Source organism: Peromyscus eremicus, chromosome 12 (genome assembly GCF_949786415.1).
Source record: "Peromyscus eremicus chromosome 12, PerEre_H2_v1, whole genome shotgun sequence".
NCBI lineage: Eukaryota > Metazoa > Chordata > Mammalia > Rodentia > Cricetidae > Peromyscus > Peromyscus eremicus.
The window spans coordinates 62,149,733-62,175,403 of record NC_081428.1 but is presented as its reverse complement, the minus strand read 5'-3'; the positions used below and the strand labels follow the sequence as shown (position 1 = coordinate 62,175,403).

General features: G+C 44.2%; 2 protein-coding genes across 2 annotated transcripts; one reads left to right on the top strand and one right to left on the bottom strand.

The window, feature by feature from the left end:
• Positions 1-15,403, bottom strand: Pigx (phosphatidylinositol glycan anchor biosynthesis class X). The gene is made up of 7 exons (XM_059277025.1): positions 15,365-15,403; positions 14,738-15,194; positions 13,879-13,942; positions 9,405-9,546; positions 6,014-6,227; positions 3,246-3,346; positions 1-223 (listed from the first exon to the last, which is right to left on the bottom strand). The coding sequence occupies exons 1-7, from the start codon at positions 15,401-15,403 to the stop codon at positions 80-82; spliced, it is 1,161 nt and encodes a 386-aa protein (XP_059133008.1). The 3' UTR covers positions 1-79.
• Cep19 (centrosomal protein 19) lies at positions 15,110-25,191 on the top strand. The gene is made up of 4 exons (XM_059277181.1): positions 15,110-15,366; positions 19,283-19,360; positions 20,576-20,739; positions 23,973-25,191. The coding sequence occupies exons 3-4, from the start codon at positions 20,610-20,612 to the stop codon at positions 24,332-24,334; spliced, it is 492 nt and encodes a 163-aa protein (XP_059133164.1). The 5' UTR covers positions 15,110-15,366; positions 19,283-19,360; positions 20,576-20,609; the 3' UTR covers positions 24,335-25,191.
• Positions 25,192-25,671: the final 480 nt, after the last annotated feature.

Here is a 25,671-nt window from a genome sequence, read left to right as displayed (position 1 = left end):
TTCTGAAAAGAACACTTGTTGTAACAAAGGAATAGATCTCATTTATTAGGTTCCTAGAAAACATCTAACCATATAAAACTTACAGGGAAAAATGGCCATATTTGAAAACAGCTAAAAGGATCAAAGTAGAACACAGGATGGTAATAAGCAGAGTCACAGAACACACTAAAGTGGTGTGTATAGTCAGTCCCACGGGAACTTGCAGGGTCAAATTCTTAAGTATCTGTGGAGAGGGAGAAACAGAAAATCAGAGACATTTAATAATTCTGCATGCTCAACCATGGATGGGTCATCTACATCAAGCTCCTACCATTCAAGGCTCTAGGAACTTCTCATAAGAAGGGCAGAAAGAATGTAAGAGCCAGAATATGTGGAAGACAGCTTTGAATGCATACTTCTGGACATGACTGTTGCCTGTATCAGTTCACAGCAGCTGTAATTACATGCACAAGACATGTGCAAGATCAAGCCAGTCAAATCTGCAGCACAGCTGGGGGAGGGGACTCTGAGGCCCCACTGCTAGTGGAGGAGCTATAGGCAGTTTATGGCTGCTAAGGGAGGAAGAGTCACTCTCCTTTGGGAACATGTCACTGGCAGGTTGCTCATGCCCCTGTGGATGGCCACACAGCCACACATCCATGTGTACATGGACAGCACTGACTAGATTCATCAGGTTATAAATATTTTTTTAAAAAGAGGACATGAAAGCCAGGCGGCTGTGGTGCACGCCTTTAATCCCAGCACTCGGGAGGCAGAGGCAGGGGGATCTCTGTGAGTTTGAGGCCAGCCTGGGCTACAGAATGAGTTCCAGGAAAGGCTCAAACCTACACACAGAAACCCTGTCTCAGAAAAAGAAAAAAAAAAAAAGAGGACATGAACTTGGGAGGGTGTGTGGCATTAGGGGGAGCTGGAGGGGCATAGTGGTAGATAGATAGATATTATCTATATACATTGTGTAAAGAAATGTGTGTGTGTGTGTGTGTGTGTGTGTGTGTGTCTGTCTGTCTGTCTGTCTGTGTGTGTTTCAAGACAGGATTTCTCTGTGTAACAGCCCTGGCTGTCCAAGAACTGGCTCTGCACACCAGGTGGGCCTCAAACTCCAAAGATCCACTTGCTTCTGAGTACTGAGATTAAAGGCATGTGCCACCACCACCCAGCTTTGTTTTCTTTTTTAAAAGAATACTTTTTAATCTTAAAAGTTTTCTTAGTCAGGTGTGGTGGCTCCTACCTTTGATCTCAACACTTGGGAGACAGAGTCAGGCAGATCTCTTAGTTTGAGACCAGTCTGATCTACAGAACTAGTTCCAGGACAGCCAGGGCTACATAGAGAAACCCTGTCTCAAAAAAAAAAAAAAAAAAAAAAAAACAAGAAAAATTAGATTCACTTAAATGCATATCTCATGGTGAGACTATTTCTTTAATTCTCATAACTCAAAAGTTTACATTAATTCTAACTTTTTTTCCTTTTTTTTCTTAAAAGACAGGGTCTTGCTGACAGGATAGCTCAGTGGGTAAAAGCACGTATTGCTATCCAAGTCTGATATCCTGAGTTTGAGCTCCAAACCCACAGTGAAAGGAACCCTTGCTGTGTGGTGGTGGCTATGCCAGGCCATGTTAGTGCATGCCTTTAACCCAGCACTTAGGAGCAGAGGCAGGCGGATCTGAGATCAAGGCCAGCCTGGTCTACAGAGCAAGTTCTAGGACAGCCAGGGATACACAGAGAAACCCTGTCTCAGAAAGAAAAAAAAAAACACAAGAAGAGAAAGAAACCCTGGGTAGAAGGAGATAACTAACTCCTAAAAGTGTCTTCTGACCTACACACACACACACACACAAAAAAAAAAAAAAAAAATAATAATAATAATAATAATAAATAACAAGGAAAATTAAAAAGAAAGAGACAGAGTTGTTGGAACCCAATAGGTTTCCTAGTGGCTGTACCCAGGACTATATGGGAGGTTGATTGGACCACGGGCCTGGGTACCAGGTGTTTGTAAGGGTCTAACTAGCAAGAGGGAGGTCTTTTGCTCCACCCCTTGGCATTGTTATAAACAGACCTTTGGAATAAAGTTCTGGGTGGGTGGGTAAGGATCCAGGCCCACCTGAGTCTATCCTGTGTTTTTTATCTCTCTCTATTTCTAACTAAGTCTCTTATCCCTCATTCCTCAAGAGTTCCTGGGGTAGCCGGGCGGTGGTGGCGCACGCCTTTAATCCCAGCACTCGGGAGGCAGAGCCAGGCGGATCTCTGTGAGTTCGAGGCCAGCCTGGGCTACCAAGTGAGTTCCAGGAAAGGCGCAAAGCTACACAGAGAAACCCTGTCTCGAAAAAACCAAAAAAAAAAAAAAAAAAAAAAAAAAAAAAAAAAAACCAAAAAAAAAAAAGAGTTCCTGGGGTAAATAAGTGTGAGGGCTGGTCCCCTACACAGGGTCTAACCTTGAACTCCCTATGTAGTCCAGGCTGGCCTGGGACTCACATTCCTTATGCTATAACCTCCTGAGTGCTGGGATTATAGACATGTTATATCATATTTGGCCTTTTCTCCATTTTAAATTTTTAATTTATATATATATATATATATATATATATATATATTTTTTTTTTTTTTCTTTTTCTTTTTCGAGACAGGGTTTCTCTGTGTAGCTTTGCGCCTTTTCCTGGAACTCACTTGGTAGCCCAGGCTGGCCTCGAACTCACAGAGATCCGCCTGGCTCTGCCTCCCGAGTGCTGGGATTAAAGGCGTGCGCCACCACCGCCCGGCCAATTTTTATATTTTGAGGTACAAACCCAGTGTCTTTCACATGCTATCAAGCACTCTACCAGTAACCTACATCCTGGGACCTCCTTTTCTAAAAACAGTACGTTCTTTTTTTGGTTTTGTGTTATTTTGACACATGTTTTCATACAGCCCAGAGTGGCCTTAAACTCACTATATAGCTGAGGGTGGCCTTAAATTTCTGATCTTCCTGCTGAAGGAAAACTGAATGACTCTGCACTGTTTTTCTTTGCCATTTCGCACCTTTACAAAGTATACCAGCTACACGGACACTCTGAACCAATGAGGCCTGGACTCACTCACCACCAGCTCCCAATTCAAAGAATACTGACTTTACCCACTGTAGCCACCAGTAGCAAAGAAACAATATTAAAACAACAAAAGTGTCTGTATGGACTGCAACATGCTGACCCTTTACAGAAAGACTTGGAAGCGAGGCAGTGCCATTTTAGAGTGGCATAAAGCATCTTACTGATTTATACTGCATGCTGTTCCACTGGCAGATCTCCTCACTTTTCAAAGCACAGGGAGCTGCCACTTTTGACTGAGCCCAGCACTTCAAAACAGGGAACTCTGAAAAAAGGGAGAAAACAAGATATCAGAAAACCCGTATTTGGATTCAAGGCTGTAGCTTGTCTTGCACTTCACCAGGAATCATGCATGCTAAGATATGAGAATTCAAACATTTCAACACACAGCACAGATGATTTGAACCCACATCCATCATATGATGGTACGCTGATGTCCTTTCTTATGTGGATGCCCAAGCAATATGGAATTGCAGTCGTGATCACAGAAATGAAACATATTTTGTTAACAGATTTCATTAAAAATGTAATGTTACCTTTTTTTGAAGCATCACTTCAGGAAAAAAAAAAAGACATTGTTTCAAAAACCTCTTCTGAAGGATATGAATTATATTCAGAAAAACGAATACATCTTCAGTACACAGCCTGATAAATTTTCATATCAAACATTAATACAAAGAGCACTCAGATCAAAACAAACTATCAGAATTCTTTGTGTTCTCTCAGGAGAAACACTTCTTCAAAGCTTATTTAGGACAAGTAATGGTGTCATTAACAGGAACAGAAAACATGACTGGATAAAGAAAGTGAATAGAACGAAAAAGCCTTGAATATTCTCATAAGGAAAGGCTTCCCAGTGACAACATAAGATTAAAAATTCCCTCTACTGGTTATCAGTAACAATGCTGTTAGCTTTCCTAAGTAACCCACATTTAAAGACTAGGAAGAATCAAAATTTGAAAGAGCTTCTCAAACTACAAAAAAGACCTTGACTCTGAGATATTGTGAAGAAACAGTCAAAGAACAGGACTTTTAGCCTTGTTTCACAACAATTTCCAGTAGCCTAAACTGGCCTTGAACACACTGCATGGGTGAGGATGGTCTTCAACTCCTGATCCTCCTGTCTCCACATTCTCTTGTACTTTTGAGACAGGGGCTCACTGCCCAGTCCAAATGCCTTCAAAGTCTTTATCCTTCTATCTTAGCCACCAGAGGACTGGGATTACAGGTATGTACCACCAAACCCAGCAAGAATAGTTTTGTAAGTTACCCAAATCTCCACATAAAAACAGAACTGCACAGAGTGAGTCTCAAAGCTCATGAACTAAGTCTGCAACCAGTGTAAGTGATCAAGTATCCCCACCAGCACAGGACAGAAGAAACAAAGCACAAACCCCTCTAAGTCCTATAAGCCAGTTTTAAAAACAGGAAGCAGGGACTGGTCTCTGCAGTTCAAGAGCATTTGCTCGTCTTACAGAGGACCCAAGTCTAGTGCCCAGCTCCCATAGGGTAGCTCACAAACACCCATAGGGACATATGTGGTGCATATACATACATGCAGGCAAACACTCATACATAAAGTAAGTCTAAAAACAAAACAGAAAGCAGCAAAGGGGAGGTAGATCACTACAAAAAGGAGACAACACTCAGGAATATGGGGCAAGAGGATCAAGACTTTCAAGGCTGGGCTGTGAGCTACAAAGAAAGTTTAAGACAAGAGTGGCCTACACAGGAAGATCCTCTCTCATTCCCTTCCCTGAAAAGAGAAATGACCAGATATTACATGTCTACTCATAAAAGGACTTAGTATTACCTGTGGTCTTACCAAAGGAAGCAAACATGAATGAATCTGATCCTATCTCTGGAGTCATTAGCCATTTCCAGAAAATAAGAGTTTTACGTGAGTGCAATCACAAAGGCCCAAACCGTAAGAAAGAAACCTTCAGGTCAATGGGCCTTCCAAAAGAATTTCAAAGAAAAGAGAGAGATACAAGGGAAACAAAACTAAAGAGACTTATTAGAAACAACATTTTGTTGTTGTTCTTATGGACAAGACTAAAATTATAGTATTTAAGAATCATGCTCACTGCCAGGCGGTGGTGGAGCACACCTTTAATCTCAGCACTCGGCATGAGTTGGAAGCCAGCCTGGTCTACAGAATGAGTTCCAGGACAGCCAAGGATACACAGAGAAACCCTGTCTCGAAATCGCCTGCCCCCAAAAAGAATCACGCCCATTAAGGAAGTGAGGGTTGGGGATGGAAAGAAGAGATTACGAGCACCTCTCGCTCTTCCACAGAACCTGAGACCCTGGTTCCCAGCATGCATGGTGGGTGACTCACAACTGCCTTTAATTCTGGTTCTAGATATGACTCCTGCTTCTGGCTCCTGGGCACTGTTCTCACAGGTTCACATACCCACACAGAGACACACAAACATACACAGAATGTTAAAAACCTTCAGAGAGGAAGCAAGTGTTCAAGCAGGAAACTCAGTCAGTCTTACAGAGGAAAGAGGAGACTGTCATAGAGACAGAACACATGGGCTAGCTGCCAGAGTAGGTGGAAAAGTTGTTTTTCTTTTAAAATGTTTGGTTACAATTGTGTGTGTGTGTGTGTGTGTGTGTGTGTGTGTGTGTGTGTACACATGTGCACCTTGCATACATATAGAGGTCAGAGAACATCATGCAGGAGCTGGGCTCTCCCTCCACCATGTGGGTCTATGGATCATGCATGCAGCCCGTCAGGCCTAGCAAGCATTTCCACTGCCGAGCCATCTTACAGGCCAGTAAAGTTTCATTTCCTGACCTCGGTGGTACTTAGAGGTATCTGTCTTACAACAATTCCCTACAAGTTAACAAAGGAAGACATTTGCCATTCTTGTCCTTGACTAAGGCCCGCCACCACACCTTTACTCTTCTTTTCAACCCTCACCTTGGTCACAGTACATCAGTAACTCTGGGTTGTTGACCACAATCAGGGTGTCTCCATCTTTCTTATGTGGCCGATGATAGCGATAGTGCACAGGCAAAAAGGCCTGGAAGCAATCGATGCACTGTGCATCTTGTCGTGCATAGATGAGGACTTCGGATTCTTTGGACAAATAGTTGGGGGCTTCTATATTAAAACTTTCTGATACCATCACTGCCTGTTGAAGAGAAAACAAATATTAACCAAGAAGAAAATACTAATGAAGAAAAATAAAAAAGAAATAAAATACAAAAGTAAAACCCCAAAACTGCTGTACAGATAGGCAGAGACATCAAATGTATTCCTGTTATAGGCCATTTCCATTCCCTTTTCATCCTCACTTGTATGCAGAAAACACAAGATATGATCCACAAATAATAAAAGTAAACTAGGGAACAACCAGGACAGAATCCATTTGGCTTGTGTTAGGTTAAAATGACTGGTATCATCCTGGCCATTTCCTGTTCTCTGGTGAAGTAAAATGGTAGTGAGTAAGACAGAGCACAGCAGGCAGGAAGCCGAACAAAGGTCAGCAACTTTAGTCTAGAGTGGGGATATGACGGAGAGGTGAAAAACAACTTCATTCTTGTGGTGCTGGGGCTCAAAACCAGGCTTTATACACTCTAGGCGAGGGATCTACCACTGAACAACACCTAACCACTTCAAACAAATCACACACACACACACACACAGTGTCTCACTGTTTAGCTAAGGATGGATTTGAACTTACTCTACAGCTCAGGCTGGTCACAAACTTGAAAATCTGCCTCGCCCTACCAAGTGCTAAAATTATAGGTATGTACCATCCACCATCATTCCCAACCAGCAAATTACATCCATCCCCCACCCCCACCCCCCACCCCCGAGACAGGGTTGCTCTGTGTAGTTTTGGAGGCTGTCCTGGAACTCGCTCTGTAGACCAGGCTGGCCTTGAACTCACAGAGATCCGCCTAGCTCTGCCTCCCAAGTGCTGGGATCAAAGGCATGCACCACCGCCCTACGCAAATCACATTTTTTTTTTAAACCTCCGAGAGATGGCTCCATAGATAGGAGGACTTGCCATGCAAGTCTTCAAACTCTGGAACACACAGTGGAAGGAGAGAGCTGACTCCCAGAGGTTTTCCACCAGCCTGAAGAGATGGCTCAGTGGTTAAGAGTACGTGTTTCTCCATCTTCTAGACCAATGCTGGAATCCAAGTGTCCACACTGGATAGCTCAAAAATGCCTGTGAACCCTAGTTCCAAAAGATCTGACAACACCCTCTTCTTGACTCTGTGGACACCCACACACATACACTCACACAGACACATATATAATTATCAATAATAAAAATATAAACAAATCTTAAAAAAAAAATGTCCTCTGCTCTCTCCATGTGTGCCATGGCATGCACACCTGCACACAACACTAAATAAAATAGGGGCTGGAGAGAGAGACAGAGAGAGAGAGAGAGAGAGAGAGAGAGAGAGAGAGAGAGAGAGAGAGAGAGAGAGACGGCTCAGTGAGGGGTTAAAAGCTCTTATGGAGGACCTGAGTTTGGTTCACAGTACCCATGTCGGTCAGCTCATAACTGCCTATAACTCCAGCTCCAAAAGATCTAATTCCTCTTTTGGTCTCCACAGGCACCCACACATACATCCACATATCCACACAACACACACACACATATGTATACACAACTAAAAATAAAATAAAAGTTTTAGAAAATAAAATAAAAATTATGTGTTTTTTAAAAAGTGCTAAGAGCTCAGCATGGTGGTGTATGCCTTTAATTCCAGCACTTGAGAGGTAGAAGCAGGTGGACTTCTATGAGTTCAAGGCTAGCCGGGGCTACATAGTCAGACTCTGTCTCAAAAAACGAAAACAAACAAAAATTAAATGTGTTAGAACTAAAACCAGACATGGTGACACATACGTATAATCCCAGCATTTAGGAAGCCGAGGTCTTTTTTGTCTGTGGGGTGTGTGTGTGTGTGTGTGTGTGTGTGTGTGTGATCAGTCCCTTGCCTTCCAACTTATTTGGGACACTGCTATGGTGGCTTCGCTGGCTTATGAGCTCCCGGCACCCCTCCGATGCTCCTCTCTCTGCCTCCCCTTCCCCCATAGAAGCACTGGATCACAGATGCTTGCTATCAGCACCTGGATCAATGGGTTGTGGGACTTGAATTCAGGCCCTCATGCTTGTATAGCAAGTGCTCTTACCCACTGAGCCTTCTCTCCAGACCCTTAGTTGTTGTTGTTGTTGTTGTTGTTGTTATTATTTTCGTTTTGTTTTGGAGACAGGGTTTCTCTATGTAACAGTCCTGGTTGTCCTGGAACTCACTTTGTAGACCAGGCTGACCTTGAACTCACAGAGACTGGCCTGCCTCTGCCTCCCGAGTGCTGGGATAAAAGGCGTGTACAACCACTGCCAAGCTCAGATCCTTAATTATTTATTTCAGATCTTTCTACTTTCTTAGTCATTTAGGGCTATGAACTTCTTCCTAAGTAGTTTTAGCAGCCTACTAATTGTGAGGGTGTATTTTCATTTTTCTTTAATTTGCTATTTTTTTACTTCCTTTAGAAATATGTTGTTATGCTGAGCGTGGTGGTACACGCCTGGGGACAGTTGGTGGCTATCTGGGAAGGGTTAGGAGGTGTGCCCCTATTGGAGGTGTGTCCCTGGTGTAGGCGTTTCGGTTTCAAAAGCTTCCACCCAATCCCAGCATTGTGCCTCTGCCTTCTGCTTATGGATGAGTTCTCAGCTACTGCTACAGCAGCCGCCACAGACTCTAACATCTGGGACCAGAATCCCAATTAAAATCTCTTTTATAAGTTGTCTTGGTCTGGTATTTTATCACAGCATTAGGAAAGTAACTAATACAGACCCAGCCACAAAAAAATAAGATGAGGAGAGAGAGAGGGAACACATCCTATGTCAACCTGTGGCCTTCACATGTACATGTATAGGTATATACACAAATGCAAGCATACATACACACTAAAAAGTAAAGCAAAAAGCCAGTATGTCTTTCCTGTTAACAAAGCTGAGCACTATTTATCAATCCTTAATCTTCTTAGATGCAGACACACACACACACACACACACACACACACACACACACACACACACTTCCTTAGTCACTGAACTATGAACTATACCAATGAAAAGCATTCAACTACCTCAGGTTAGTTGGCTTAATCCTGACAATCGTCGCTCATTTGTTGAAGAATTCACCTATGCTATTGTAAAAAAAAGGACTTAGAAACTTTAACAAAATTTAAACTACAATGTTGTCTTATCCACCATTTTACCTTAATCTAATCACAGCACTCCTGTATTAATTTCTCTTTAAAAATCCCCCAATAGCTGTACCTCTGTTACGTTTCTCTCTCGTAATGAAGCCAGCTCATACGGATCCACAAAAAATCCTGTTGGGATGTAATGTCTAATTAAGAGCCGGCAAGTCTGTAAGTCCTCAATGCTTTCTCCAAATTTCACTTTTATTACAAGGTCTCTGTAAGATAAGGGCATTCAAAGTAAATCTCTCCACTCAGTTATTAAATAAGATAGATTAACATTACATCCAGAATAGCACAGATACTATATTTCAAATTCATTGTCCAAAAGTAGATTATCATGTCAAATGAAATACTTATACCATAAGAGATCACCCATTAGATGTCTCATAATTCATGTCAGGAGTCATAGCACAGCATTAATGTAAAAACAGATAAAGGCCAGGCGGCGGTGGCGCATGACTTTAATCCCAGCACTCGGGAGGCAGAGCCAGGGGTATTCCTGTGAATTCAAGGCTAGTCTGGTCTACAGAGTTCCAGGACAGGCATCAAAACTACACAGAGAAACCCCGTCTCAGAACCCCCCCCCAAAAAAAAAACCACCACAGATGAGATCAATAGAAAGGAATAAAACCCAAAAGTAGTCACATATGCATTAACATTTCCAAGAAAAGAATTAATATGATTTGACAGGAAACCAATGTCTTTTCAACAATGGTACTGACACTGTAGAAAAAGAGCAATTACTTCATAACCATCTACAAAAATTAACTTAGGTCTGAGGATGGTTCCATGGTTAAGAGAGTGCTACTGCTCTTCAGAGGACCTGAGTTCAGTTTCCAGTGCCCATGCCAGGTGGTTTACAACAGTCTGTAACTCCAGCTAGAGGGGATCATATGTCTCTCTTCGAGTACCTGCATTCATTCACATATACATATCACAGGTACACACACTTGCATTCACATATACATATCACAGGTACACACAACTATATTCACATACACATACCCACAGGTACATACACAACTGCATTCATATACACATACCACAGGTACACACACCTGCATTCACATACACATGCCCACAGGTACACACACCTGCATTCACATACACATGCCCACAGGTACACACATGTGCATTCACATACACATGCCCACAGGTACACACACCTGCAATGATGTACACACATTTTAAAACAGATTATAAACTTGGAGAACTAGTACACACTTACAATCTCAGCACTCAGGCCAATGCAGAAGGATCTCTCCAAGTTCAAAGCCAGCCCAGGCTATTTGGTGAGATCTTATCTCAAAACAAACAAAACAATGATATGAAATGAGATGTGTAACTGCCCCAGCTCTGTCCAGAGGCAAACTCTGGACCACAGTGCAGAGAGGACCCAAGCACAGCATGATGCTTTTGCTTAGGGAAACAGCAAGACGGGCTGCCAGAGACTGAAGGAGCTGGGAAGTCACAGAACTAAATCCAGAAAGGAGCTTATATTAAAAATAAATGGAAGGGGGAGGGGGACTGCTGTTGTGATGTATGGTATGAGAGAAAAATAAATAAAATCATTTTTTTAAGTTCAAAAAAAAAATCCAACTAGAAATTTCTTGTTTTTGCCAAATGCTAACTGTAAATAAGAAGTCCAGAATATTGAACAAAAAAGCGACCAAGGAGCTGAAAAGTAAAACATTCCAAAATCTCATGCATGATCAGAAAGCATTCGAGTTCTGACCAATCAAAACATAAACAGAAGCATCAGGGGAGTCCCCAGTAGGGTGACGCCTTAGACAAATTAGCCCCACAGCGAAGACCACTGTAAGTTTAGAACTCAACAAACACCAAGTTGACAGGATCAAGCTGATCAATGAAAACCTTAACAGGCAGCAGGAGGAGCCCAACAGTCTTGAAAGGAAGAAAACAAAGTCGACAAACGTCAGGGCTTTGTCCGGGTTCAGCGATCAATCAAATACGACTACACATGTCAAGAGCCAAGAAAATATGAGCAACCACTAGAAAACGTCGGCAGGAAGAGGCCAGCGTGGGCCTGCTGCTTTCTGCCTTGTCGTGTGATGTCCTGTGCTACCTTTAGATTTGGTCAGCAGGAAAGCCACTACCAGGTGCGGCCTTCAGGGCTGGTTAGGGTTTTCTGGGGTTTGTTGTTGTTGTTTTTGTCAAATGAACACAAGCTAAGGTCAGATGGGAGGAGGAAACTTCGACTGAGACAATGCCTACATGAGACTGGCCTGCAGGCCAAGTCTATGGGGGAGTGTTTTTTAACAGTACAAGAGAGCAAACTGAGCAAGCCATGTGGAGCAAGCCTGTAAGCAGCACTCCTCTATGGTTTCTGCTTCAGTTTCTGCCTCCAGGTTCCTGCCTGAGTTCCCTGGGTGATGGAGCGGGACCTGAGAGTTGTTGAGATGAATCAACCCTTTCCTCCCTATGTTGCTTTTGGTTCAAGTGTTTAATCACAGCACTAGAAACCCTAACTTAAAACCTTATACCGCCGGGCGGTGGTGGCGCACGCCTTTAATCCCAGCACTCGGGAGGCAGAGCCAGGCGGATCTCTGTGAGTTCGAGGCCAGCCTGGGCTACCAAGTGAGTTCCAGGAAAGGCACAAAGCTACACAGAGAAACCCTGTCTCGAAAAACCAAAAAAAAAAAACCAAAAAAACAAAACAAAAAAAAACCCTTATACCTTCAGAATAAGGAGCCTAAAGAAACCTTTTTTCTTTATGATGTTAAGAAAGAAATGGAATGGCAGATGACCACTGAAAGTCTTTATATGGGACAGGAGAGATGGCTCAGAGATTAAGAGCACTTGTTGCTCCTGCAGAGGACCGGGGTTTGATTCCCAGCACCCACATGGTGGGTCACAACAGTTCCAGGAGATCCAATGCCACACATACATACATGCAGGCAAAAGATCATAAAATAAAATGAATAAATCTAATGAAAAAATTTAATGTGTTTATAAAGCACTTGCCATGGCTCACATGTGAGTGTCAGAAGACACCTTGTGGGAGTCAGCTCGCGCCTTCCACCATGTTAGTCTCGGGGCTCCCACTCAGGTCTCAGGCTTGGTGGCAAGCACCTTTACCCACTGAGCCATTTAACAGCCCAACTTCATTTTTAATTTTTAAAGATTTGACTGTAACTTCAAAATACGTAAAAATAAAAAATTTAAATGTGTGATTAAAAGCAATTAAACACTGAGTAATAAAAGACCGATGACTTGGAGACAGCCACAGAAAACCATGAAAACTGGAGTATAAAAAGAAGAAAAATAGTGTAAAAACGAATGAAAAAAATTTCTTAATAAAAAAAAAAAGAAGAAAAATAAACAGAAAGAAAAAAGACTGGCAGGTGGGGGCTGGAGAGAGCCAGTGGTTAAGAGCACTGGCTGTTCTTCCAAAGGACCTGAGTTCCGTTCCCAGCACCCACATGGCAACTCACAGCTGTCTGTAACTCCAGTTCCAGAGGATCCAACATCCTCACACAGACATACATACAGGCAAAACACCAATGTGCATGAAATAAAAATTTAAAAAAAAAAAAAGGACTTGGCAGGGAAGAAGGAACTGAAGCAGTGATCTCGAAATAAAGGGTGCAATCTAGGAACTGCTTCAGTGGCACCCAGGAAAGACGGAGAAGGACGCAGAGGGGGCATACGGCCCCACGTTGTCCAGATCTGATGAGAACTATGATTCCATAAATCCAAGCAGCTCAGCAAACCTCAAGCAGGAAACACACACACACAACCACACCAAGGCATGTTACATACAGTCACTGGAGACAAAGGCCATCAGAGCAAAAGGTCACACAACAAAGTCAAGAACAAGCCAGAAGGGAAAGGACTTATCCGTCCGGAATTAGCTTTCCGGGAGCAAAATTCTACAAAAAGAAAAAAAAAATGCAAAATATATTTGATCATAAACAAAATGCTGAGAAGTGATTTTTTTCAAAGACAAGACAATTAATTAATAATAATAAAAGCAAAATAAGCCAGGAATCATAGTATACACCTACAATTCCAGCAAGTTGGAAGGCTGAGTCAGTAGGATCATCTTAAGTTCCAAGCCACCCTGAGCCATACAGCAATACTTTGTCTCAAGCAGTGGTGGCGCACACCTTTGATCCCGGCACTCGGGAGGCAGAGGCAAGCAGATCTCTGAGTTTTGAGGCCAGCCTGGTCTACAGAGTGAGTTCCAGGACATCCCGGGCTACACAGTGAAACCCTGTCTCAAAAAAATAAAAACAGAGAGAGAGAGAGAGAGAGAGAGAGAGAGAGAAGGAGGGGCGCAACAGCCAGGCTTGATGGCACACACCTGTAATCCCAGCACTTGAATGAGCAGGAGGATCAAGGAAGTCAAGGTTATTCCAAACTACATAACAAATTTGAGGCTAGACTGGACTATATGAGACCCCTTCTCAAAACAAACAAAAATGGAAACAATTTTTCAATTTATCCATATTTCAACTATCAATTACTTGTTGTAAATTATGAGCCAGTATTTTAATATAAGTAGAAATCAATGGGCAACTTACCTGTGGAAACCATCTTTCAAAAATTCTTGCCTCAAAATTATTTCAGAACAAGTGGCCCTTATACCTACAAAAAAAATCAAGATGTTAAAATAACTACTAGAATATGCTTTACTTGCTAGACAAATCTAACCATCTAACAGCAAGGTAAAATTTTTCAATGTAAGTAGTTTGAGCTACATATAAATCTATTTCCAGTAGTACATCACGGAGGTTGAGAATATCGTCACTGGAGTTGGCTTGTCTGGATCCAGGTCCTAGTTCATCACTTAACAGCTGTGTACAAAGGCTACCTTTCTGGAGTGAGTAGACGGGTGTGTGTGTGTGTGTGTGTGTGTGTGTGTGTGTGTGTGTTGCATCTCCCTTAGAAGTCTGTCACTCAACACACCAGCTCACCCCTTCGACGGTGTGTGTGTGTGTGTGTGTGTGTATTGCATCTCCCTTAGAAGTCTGTCACTCAACACACCAGCTCACCGCTTCACCTTTACACGCTGTTTGGGCATTCTCACACCTCCTAGGACGCGAAGGGTTCCCTGGCCTCTCAGCCAGCACAAAGCAGCTTCTGGGGTACCCTAAGCATCCCAAGACGCTTCGTGGCTGGACTTGTTTAGTACTTTTGTCACCGTGTGGCCAGTCCCGCCTCGGAAGGACAAAAGCCCGGCTCCGACGTCCGGGATGGAATCCCGAGCAAAGATCACAGGGAGGGGAGCGACGCACGCGGCCTTTGTGGCTACCCTCCTCCCGCCCCTGGGACCCGTAACACCTCGGCAAACCGCGGGGCTGAGGCGCCACGGGTGCTCCCCACCTCCGTTCCACCTCCGCTCCAGCTCCGCGAGCTCCCTCAGCCCCCGTGGCCCTTTACCAGAGCTGAAGGGGGCATCGCTGAGGTCCGCGGCGAGCCTGCCGACCAGCCCAGCCGCCCAGAGGAGCAGCCAGGCCAGGGCGCGGGCAGCCAGGACGCCGGAGCGCCGACGCCCGGGAGGGGCGCGCGGGACAAGCTGCGGTGGCCGCAGGCGTCTGCGCACGCCGCAGCGCGCACTCCCGCCGGCCCGGTGCCTGGGACGGAGCGCTCCGCTCGCAAGTCCCCTAAAGGACCCACCGTGCGCTCGCACCGGGTACCGCCAGGTCCCCGTGAAGCCCGCCCTCGGCCCCGCCCCTTGCCGTCCCCAGCCGGGGCGGGGCGAGAAGCTGCGCAAGCGCAGTCCGCGCGCCCGCGCTGTTGCTGTGGAAACCAAGCGCGCACTCTTGGGCCCGCACTCGCCTCGTTCAGGCCCGCTTCCGGTCCACAGCCGGATGCGTGCGGACTGTGCCCGCTGCCTCTGAGTTCACCCCATGGTGTTACCCCTGTAGAGAATGGCTGTCGCCTCTTCCTGCAGCGTCAGGCCCCACTCCGCCTCAAAGTCGATATAAGCGCTCCTCTGTGCAATGCGGTTGGATGGAAACAACCCTTTCACCGCTGTTCAGATGTGCACTTCCTGTACTTCCTCACGGGTAAGAAGGGTCGGTCGCCTTGCACTAGTGAGCACATCGGTAAGGAAAAGTCGGGTCTGTGCTCGGGGGAATCCGTACCCCTTTAGATGCTGTGGAGAACAGTCATTGACCCCCGGAAAGAAAACGTGCCTCCCAGGCGGCGGAGGCACACGCCTTTAATCCCAGCACTCGGGAGGCAGAGCTAGGCGGATCTCTGTGAGTTCGAGGCCAGCCTGGGCTACAGAGCGAGATCCAGGACAGCTAGGACTGTCACACAGAAAAACCCTGTCTCCAAAAACCTGAAAGAGAGAGATATAAAAATATACTGTGGTGTGCGTATGTATGTGTGTATCCATATAGCTAGAAAAAAAGAAGTTAGGTGAATAGTTCATGTTTTCTTCCTCCTTTGTCCCCATTTTTCCGTAATGAACAAATATAAATGCTGTCAATTTCTTAAACAGTATGCCTGTAGTTGTTCTCCAACAGAACTAAGTCACAGCTCTTGGGGGCCTTGAGATTCTCCATTCCTACAATGGTTCATATTATCGTTGTTGGGCCTAGGGTAGGAGAACCCCAAGCCCTTAGGCCTGAAACCCCCTGAAACTCTTCAGCACCTAGGCCTCAGAGCTTCTGCTGTCTCTACTCTCTAGGGTTTCTGCTTTAGCTGTTGTCTTAGTTAGAGTTTCTATTGCTGTGAAGAGACACCATGACCACAACAACTCTTTTTTTTTTTTTTTAATACTCTCAGAGACTCATACATTTATTTTATCAACAGAGATTTTAACAAAAATGTTCTGGTTGACAAATACATACAGATTGATTCAATTATCAGAATTTTTTTTCTTTTTTTTTTTCCTTTATTAAGAGATTTTCTATTCATTCTACATAACAACCACAGATTCCCCTGTCCTCCCTCCTCCCGACCATGGCAACTCTTATAAAGAAAACATTTAATTGGGGCTGGCTTACAGTTCAGAGGTTTAGTCCATTATCGTCATGGCATTAAGCATGGTGGCATGCAGGCAGACATGGTGCTGGAGAAGGAGCTGAGAGTTCTACACCGTGATGTGCAGGCAGCAGGAAGAGATCTGTGACACTTCTTCCAACAGTGACACACCTACTCCAACAAGACCACACCTCCTAAAAGTGCTACTACTCCCTGTCCTGGCCCCCACAGGCTTGTAGCCATAACGTAATGCAAAATACATTTAGTCCAACCTCAAAAGTCCCCATAGTTTATCACAGTTTGAACAGTGTTTAAAAGTCCAAAGTTCAAAGTCTCTTCCGAGATTCATGCAGTCTCTTAACTATAATCCCGTATGAAATCAAAATAAAAAAACAGATCACATACTTCCAACCTATAATGGCACAAGATATACATTACCATTCCAAAATGGAGGAAAGGGAGATTAGGGAAGAAATACTGGACCAAAGCAAGACCAAAAACCAGCTGGGCAAACTCCAAACTCTGCATCTCAATATTTGATGACAAAACACTGTTCAGATCTCCAACTCCTTTCAGCTTTGTTGACTGCAGTACACTCTTCCTCTTGGGCTGGTTCCACTCCCTGCTAGCAGCTCTCCTTGGCAGGTGTCCCACAGCTCTGGCATCTCCAGCATCTTGGGGTCTCGAAGGCAATCCAGGCTTCTCCTTCACAGCTTCGTGCAATGGCCTCTGTAGGTCCTCCATGTAAGGAAACCCCTCACACATGCCTGGCCTCAGCAGCTTTCCTTAGTCATGTGGGGGTGGGGGAATTCTATAACCTCTTTCTTCTTTCCTTGACCCAGAACCACATGGCTGAAGCTGCCAAGCTCTGCTGCTTTCTGGGACTGGAACATGACCTTGTTCAAATACATCTTCACCAGCCTTCTGGTTTTGGTGAAGGCTGCCTGCACTTCGCTGTCCTGGAACTCACTCTGTAGACTAGAAGGATCTCAAACTCAAGAGATTGGCCTGCCTCTGCCTCTGGAGTGCTTCACCACCACACTGGCTCTGAGATTTTCTTTAATTCCTTTTCACAAGTTGGAAGTTTAACTGGGTAGCATCTTGCCCTGAGGTCACTACTTCCTTTATTCCATTTAACATCAGGATTTTCTTTAATTTGTTTATCTCCTTGAACACAGGACTTAGCTCCATTCCACTTTCTGGTGCCCTTTTCTCCGTGAACTGTACATTTTGTATTTTTCCTTGCTCAGCTTGCTTCTTTTCATTATAAATCTTCTTAAGAGTGAACACTAATAACCACACAACAGGTTCAATACTAGGCTGTTTTGATATTTCCTCTGTGTGTAGGGCCATCCCACCCCCACTTTTTCCCACGGTACCCTTGAGTAGGAACAGCAGGAAATATTAGTTAGAAGGATAGAGGGGAGAGAAACAGAAAACACAGGATAGCCTCAGGAGGGTCTGGATCCTAATCCATCAGGCCCAACTGTCTCTGCCCTAGGGTATTTATAGAATGCCAAGGGGTGGAGCAAAGGACCTCCTCCCAGAACAGCCAAGTGCAGACATCTCAGATACCTGGTACTCAGGCCCATGGTCCAGTCAGTCATCATCTCTATGTGGATCTGCTGGGTAAAGCCACTAGGAAACCTAAATGAGCACCAACACCTCTGCTAATACAAATAATCCAAAACTCTTCAATTTAGCCTCAGGCAGATTTTTTTCTGGACAAGGGCAAAAAGCTGTCACATTCATCACCAGAACACCACAAGAACAGTCTCTAGGCCACTTACTAGCATTCTTCTCCTCTGAAACCTCTTGAGTCAGTCCCCACAGTTCAAATCACTCTCAGCACCACTGTCTTCCATGTTCCTACTAGAATGGCCCATTAAGCCCCACTTAAAGACTTCACCTGCTTTTCTAATCTGGAGTCCACATTCCTCCAAACAAAAGCATTGGTCAGGCCGATCACAGTAATACTCCACTCCTGGTACCAACTTCTGTATTAATTAGGGTTTCTATTGCGGTGAAGAGACACCATGACCATGGCAACTCTTATAAAGGAAAACATTTCATTGGGGCTGGTTTACAGTTCAGAGGTTTAGTCCATTATCATCATGGCAGGAAGCATGGCAGCATGCAGGAAGACATGGTGCTGGAGAAGGAGCTGAGAGTTCAACATCTTGATCCACAGGCAACAGGAAGACATCTGTGACATACTTCCTCCAACAAAGCCACACCTACTCCAACAAGGCCACATTTCCTAATAGTGCCGCTCCCTATGGACCTTTGGGGGCCATTTTTATTCAGACCACCACAGTTACCTACTCTCTGGAACCTTCCATTGTCTTCTTGGGGCTGTGACTACTACTGCCAAGATGGAGGCTGCTATGAGTGTGCCAATTTTACCATGTCTTCTTTGTGTTGATAGCTCAGTCTGGTGTGCTAATACTAAAGATCAAAAGCAGGATGGAAAAGGCCGTTTGAAAAGCCTTTTAATGACCTGCTGCTGAGCCACCAGGGTTACTGCCCCTCTGGCTTGGGTGAACATAGGATTACCAACACTCACTGAGGCTTGGGCCTGGTGTGCCCTTGCTTTCCAAAGCCTGTGCAGGCTGGCTGGAGTGCTCATGATGGCGCTCTTCAGCTGTGGTTCTTCTACAGTATCCTCAGAGTAACAGTAAAGAGAGGAAGGGAGTCTGAGTCTGTCCAGTTACAAGGAAAGGGGCTGCTTAGCTTACAGTTCCCTACGCCAGGCTGCGAGGTGTAAGAGAAGGGCCTGCTAAACCACTGCCTGCCTGGTCTCCATCATTCACAGAAAGCAGCCGCAACACAAACTAATAATTCTAGTAACGGCTCACAGTGCTTCATATTATTTCACAGTGTGTAACAAGCAGCACTTAACTCCTGCCCCAGTGCCCCAGGATAATGTATAAGAACCTTAGTTATATTAATACACAGCATTAAACAAGTATTACCCTTATTGTGTTCCAGATATGTGCTAAGAGCTTAACGAAAATGGACACACTTCTTGACTTCCTAGAGCAAGTAGACTAACAGGAAAGATAGATGGTAAGTAATGATTTTAAAAATAACCTCTTGATGAAGAAAAGAATTAAGACAGTACGGGGATGGGGGGGCGGTAGATCTGGTCTAGTGAACTGTCGTGGGGAATATTATTTTAAGGTGTGTTACTTTTGTTTATGTTGCATTTGTTTAACTCTGTGAAGCTGTGTTACTTTGCCTGTCTAAAACACCTGATGGTCTAATAAAGAACTGAATGGCCAATAGCAAGGCAGGAGAAAGGATAGGCAGGGCTGGCAGGCAGAGAGAATAAATAGAAGGAGAAATCTGGGAGAGAAGAGCACGAGAGGAGGAGGAGAACTCAGGGGCCAGCCACCCAGCTACACAGCAAGCCACGGAGTAAGAAACAAAGAAAGGTATGCAGAAATAGAAAAGGAAAAGCTCCGAAGCCAAAGGTAGATGGGATAATTTAAGTAAAGCTGGCTAGAAACAAGCCAAGCTAAGGCCAGACATTCATAATTAAGAATAAGTCTCCGTGTGTGATTTATTTGGGAGCTGGGTGGCGGCCCCCTCAAAAGAGCAAAAACAACCAACAATAGTGAACCTCTCAGTATAAAGTGTTTATCTAAAAGAAGAAAGTGCTGGGGATGTAGCCTAGCTGGCAGAGTGCTTGCCTGGTGTGCATGAAGCCCTGGGCTCCATTTGTAGCACCCCAGAAACCAGGCTCAGTAGCACATGCCTATAATTCCAACACTGGGAAAGTCGAGACAGGAAGATCAGAAGTTCAAGATCATCCTCCACTACATAACAAGTTCAAGGCCAGTCAGCTAGATGAGACACTGACTCAAAAAAAGAGAAAGTGTGAAGGACCATAATACCTTGCTATTGACAGAGGTGATTCAGATGTCCTTTAACTGAAAATCCAAATGGTTCTGTAAGTCAACTGTTGGGCTCAGGTTCCTGTGTAACCTCTGGTAAGAATGCAGTACACTAAGGGGTCCAGACCGAATGGCATTGCCTAGCTCATGTGGGAACGAACTGCATCCCAACCAAGCAGAGACTCAGAGATCCAACAAACGAGGCTAGCCTGGGCCAAACTGAACTTCCCAGGTGGCCCTCAAAGTCTTGAACTTGTTAGCTGAGCCAACAGTTCTGGGGCTAAGATCCACTAAGGAGAAGGAGAAGGCAGATTTATTCAATACCCGGCTCCATTCGGCCTACCTTTTTCTGGAACTTGTTATACAGCTATCCCATTTTTATCAGATTTCCTTCAGTTTACCCTGAATTTTATGTGAAAATGAAATGTGTTGCCAAGAAATGCGGAATTAGGTTCCAGCCCCCAGCCATCATCTTAATATATGACAACGAGACCCAGGGAAAGAGTCGCCAGCGCATCATGCCAGTCCGCAACTTCTCCAAGTTCTCAGGTACCCCTGTCTTATCTTGCCACCTATCTTTTAAATTTTATTTTTATTTATTTATGTATATGTGTCTGTGTGAGTGTTTGCCATGCACATGGTGTCTACAGGGACTAGAAGAGAACATGAGATCCCTGAAGCTGGAGCTACAAGCCTGTGAGTTGCCTGATTGGGCCACTGAACTTGGGAAACCTGTAAGAACAGCAAGTGCACATAACCATTGAGCCATCTCTCCAGCCCTTGCCTCCTGTCTTAAATATTCTTAAATCACTTAATAAAAATAGCCTGACGGGGCTGGAGGATGGCTCAGTGGTTAAGAGCACTGGCTGCTCTTCCAGAGGTCCTGAGTTCAATTCCCAGCAACCACATGGTGGCTCACAACCATCTGTAATGAGATCCGGCGCCCTCTTCTGGCCTGCAGGGATACATGCAGGCAGAACACTGTATACATACTAAATAAATAAATCTTAAAAAAAAAAAAAAAATAGCCTGACATAATCAGGTGTAGTGGCATATACCTATAATCCAAACACTTTAAAGAGGCTGAGACAGGAAAATTGAAAATTCAAGCCTGGTTAACTTGAGATAATCTGTCTCAAAAAAAAAAGTTCTGTTGGGGAGGGAATGTAAAGCTCTTACCTAGCATGTGCAGGGTCCTGGAGGCAGTCCCCACTGAGAGAGAAAAGGAGAGGGAGGGGACAGAGGGGAGGGAGGGGAGGGAGGGAGGGAAGGAGGGAGGGAGGGAGGGAGGGAGGGGAGGGAGGGAGGGAGAGAGGAGAGAAAGGTATTTAGTTTCATGCAATGGAATGAGAGGTTCTTCAGAGTTAAACTTAGGTTTAAATCATGACTTTATCAGGGACTAGATTGTTACCTTGATGAAACCACTTATTGTTTATAAACTTCAGTTCCTGTGCTGGTATTTTTATGTCAGCCTGACACAAGCTAGAGTCGTTTAGGAAGAGGGACTGTCAATTGAGAAAACGTCCCCAACAGATTGGCCTGTAGACAAACCAGTGGGTCATTGCCTTGGTTAGTGATTGATGGAGGAGGACCCAGCCCATGGGGGGGGGTGCCACCCCTGGGCAGGAGGTCCTGGGTGGAATAAGAAAGGCTGAGCAAGCCAGGGGGAGCAAGCCAGTAAGCAGCAACCTCCATGGCCTCTGCACCAGCTCCTGCCCCCAGGTTCCTGCTCTGTTTAAGTTTCTGTCCTGACTCCTTCAATCATGGACTATGTCATGGAAGTGTAAGCCAAATAAACCTTTTCTCTCCAACTTGCTTTTGGTCATGGTGTTTTATCATAGTCATAGAAGCCCTAACTAAGAGTTTCCTAATCTATTCTTTTTAACAGTTAAAGAATTGGTGATTTAATATTTTAGAATAGTTATGAATTGAATGATATACTACTGTTTAATAATACTAAATTTCCTTCTCTCTTTCTCCAAATGTTTTTTACTTGTAGACAGCATTTTATTAGTGTCACACGGCTGCCTTTTAAAAACTATGCCATTTTTTTTGCCAGGCATGCGTGCCTTTAATCCCAGCACTCAGGAGGCAGAGGCAGGTGGATCTCTGTTAGTTCAAGGCCAAACCTGGTCTACAGAGTGATCTCTAGGCCAGAAAAGGCTACATAGTGAGTCTCTAAAATAAATAAAAATTATGGCATTTTTCATCCTTTGACATTTTCTTCAGTTGAAAGTTTTTAACATCCCCCAAAGTAATTTTTAGTTAAGAAAGTAAAAAAGAAAAGAAAAAAAAATCCATATTTCTCTCTCCACACCAAAGCTAAGTTTATTTACTTATTTAAAATGTTTTATTTAGGGTTTAGAGAGATGGTTCAGCAGTTACAAGCACTTGCTGCTCTTGCTGAGGACCTGGGTTCAGTTCCCAGCACCCACCTGGTGGCTCACAGCTATCCTCTAATTCCAGTTCCATGTGATCTGACACCTCCCTTGTGGCCTTTGCTGGTACTGCACACACGGTACACATACATTTAGGCAAACATACATATAAAATTAAAGGCATGGGATTAAAAGCATGTGATACCACCAGCCAACTACTTTGGGTAATTTTTGAGGCAGGATCTCTCTGTCACCTCTGCTGGCATGAACTCATGAATATCCTCCTGCTTCAGCCACCCTAATGCTGGGATGAGAAGCAATTTTAAACATGCACCTCCATATCATCCAGTTGTGTTTTTTGTTTATAAGTCAGGATCTAGTTAAGCAGTCCAGGCTAGCCTAAGACAGTCTGTCTTCCCAATTCTTCCAAATGCTAGGATTACAGGCATGTGTGTGCTGTGTGACAAACGTTTCCTAGGAAGACACAACATATTTATGTGTATTTATCTCAGATAGGGAGCCCATGACAGACCAAAGTGTAAATACCACTGAAGTTCAGTCTGATGAATCAGTGAGCTTTAGAGGGTTCCTTACAGGAATATGGGTGAGGGGTTGCTCACAGGAGCAGAAATGACTCAAAGACAGCTGTGTCACTCACACCCGGCATGAGTGACAGCCCACAAAGCTGGAGCACACTGCACAGCCTGCAGGCAGCTCACAGGTGGGAGAGTGTCCCTTCCAGGTGTCTCAGTTGGCCTGAGCCTCTTTTAGGTGGCTGTACTTGTTTTTGTTTCTTTTAGGTGGTTTGGCTGGTCTCAAGGGTCTTTTGTGCAGCTTGGCTTCTCTGAGAGTGGCCCTGGGCAGTCTTGTTTATTCTAAGGAAGGAAGGATGTAGTGAATCTGGTCAGTTTTAGGGATTTCCTGGAGTTGTTCTGAATCATTTTCTTTTTGTCTGAAGGAGCTTCCCTATAGGATGGAATGCTTGTTTTGTTTTTTGTTGTTGATTTGTTTTTTTAAGCTTTCTTTCTTTGTTTATCTATCTATTTATGTATTTATGTATGTATGTATTTATCTATCTATCTATCTATCTATTTATTTATTTTACATCCCAGCCACAGTTTCCCCTCCTTCCTCTTCCCTTCCCCTCCCCCCACACCAGGTTGTTATGTTTTAATCTCAGAAAAAAATAAATAAACTGCTACATAACAACATGATTATATCCCACGAAACTCAATTTACTGTAAAAGAATAGTTCTAAAGAGTAATAATTGATTTCCATAAACCTCTTTAGCTAGTTGGCTACCTTGGAGCTAGTGATCTCAGGGTTTTGGTCTGTCTTAGTCCTTACAGTGGTTTGTGGTAGGTATGATCTGTGTGCTGTATGTATGCTTTTCTTCCTCCTAGATTGCACCCGAGCTGCTGAACAATTAAAGAATAATCCACGGCACAAGAGTTACCTAGAACAAGTGTCCCTGAAACAGCTGGAAAAGCTGTTCCTCTTTTTACGTGGTTACTTGCAGGGGCAGAGCTTGGCAGAAACCATGGAGCAGATTCAACGGGAAACAACCATTGACCCCGAGGAAGACCTGAACAAACTGGATGACAAGGAGCTGGCCAAAAGGAAGAGCATCATGGATGAACTGTTTGAGAAAAATCAGAAGAGAAAGGATGACCCCAGCTTTGTGTATGACGTGGAAGTTGAGTTCCCTCAGGATGAACAGCTGCTGTCCTGCAGCTGGGACACAGAGTCAGCGGATGAGTTCTGAAACCTCCTGTTCCATGTCTCCACAAAGAACAAAGATCGGTCCTAGCAAATGTGTAAACACTAATGTACGTATAAAACCAAAACACTTGCGTGTGTTGTGTGGGTCTGTGAGAAACACAGAAAAACAGTATGGGAATGCTCTTTAAGGAGCTGGCAATCTAAAGGGAAGGTAACTCAGAAACGTGTAAACAGATATTTTAATAATATTACTCAGGAAAGAGACTAGAGCCAGGTTTTCAATGAAGGCTGAAGAGGGTGAGAACCTGGATTACGGCAGCTGGAATAGCAAGACTTTCTCTCAGCAGAAAGGGGCCTGTGCATGGCCCTGGAATGCTACAGATGTTTTTGTAGAAATCTGAATGAAGTAAAGGGGAAGGGTGTAGTAAAGAGTCACAACATAGAAGATTTTGAGAAAGAGTGAATAATTACATTCTTGTCAAATTATAGTTTGACAAGATTGGAATTAACCTGTGTTCATTATGTCTCCGTGTGTGTTTAACTCTGGGGTAGACAAAAAAACACCTGCAAAATGCCTCACAGCTACAAGTGTAGGCAGTGTGACAGACAAAGGCAATTCTGTCCCCCACGATCAGGAAATGTACACTAAAGTTACTCTGAAACCCAGAACCACTTCCTGTGAGAGGCTGGTTTATACGGTGGGAAGTTCACCCACAATGAGTGAGCAATAGGTTCTCCTGTTCAGACCTGCACAGAAGTTAGATGTACACTGATCTGTTTAGCACGGCCACTGTGTGCGGATGTGTTTGTTCTTACTAGACTATTATCTGATTGATAGAAATCATAGGTTTTCTACAAGGAAACTCTTACTCTTTGAATAAAGCTGGAGCTGAGTGTTAACTTACTAGTTTTTCTTTTCCTCCCTTTTTTCTTTCCTTCGGTCTGGTGTTTTTTTTGCCAGGGGTTGCTGATTTGTGTAAGTTAGACAAAAGGGCGTGCTTTATTATGGCATCTTCAGGGGTACAACAATAACCTCTCTTCCTATCCCCCCACCTCTGTCCCCTTGTCTTCTTGCTGATCCCCTTCTTCCCAGTCACCCCCTTCTGCTTTCATGTCCCCTGTGTTCTGTTGCCTTCTGTACCCCTTAAAGTTCCTTCTTCCCTTCTCATAGTGCCCTTTTAGTGCCCCACCCCAGCACATCCATACCCATATAAAAACCTAGATTTTGGCCAGGTAGTAATGGTGCACATCTTTAATCCCAGCACTGGGGAGGCAGAGGCAGGTGGATCACTGAGTATGAGGCCAGCCTGGTCTACAGAGTGAGTTTCAGGACAGCCAGGGATATACAAAGAAACCCTGTCTCAAAAACAACAACAACAA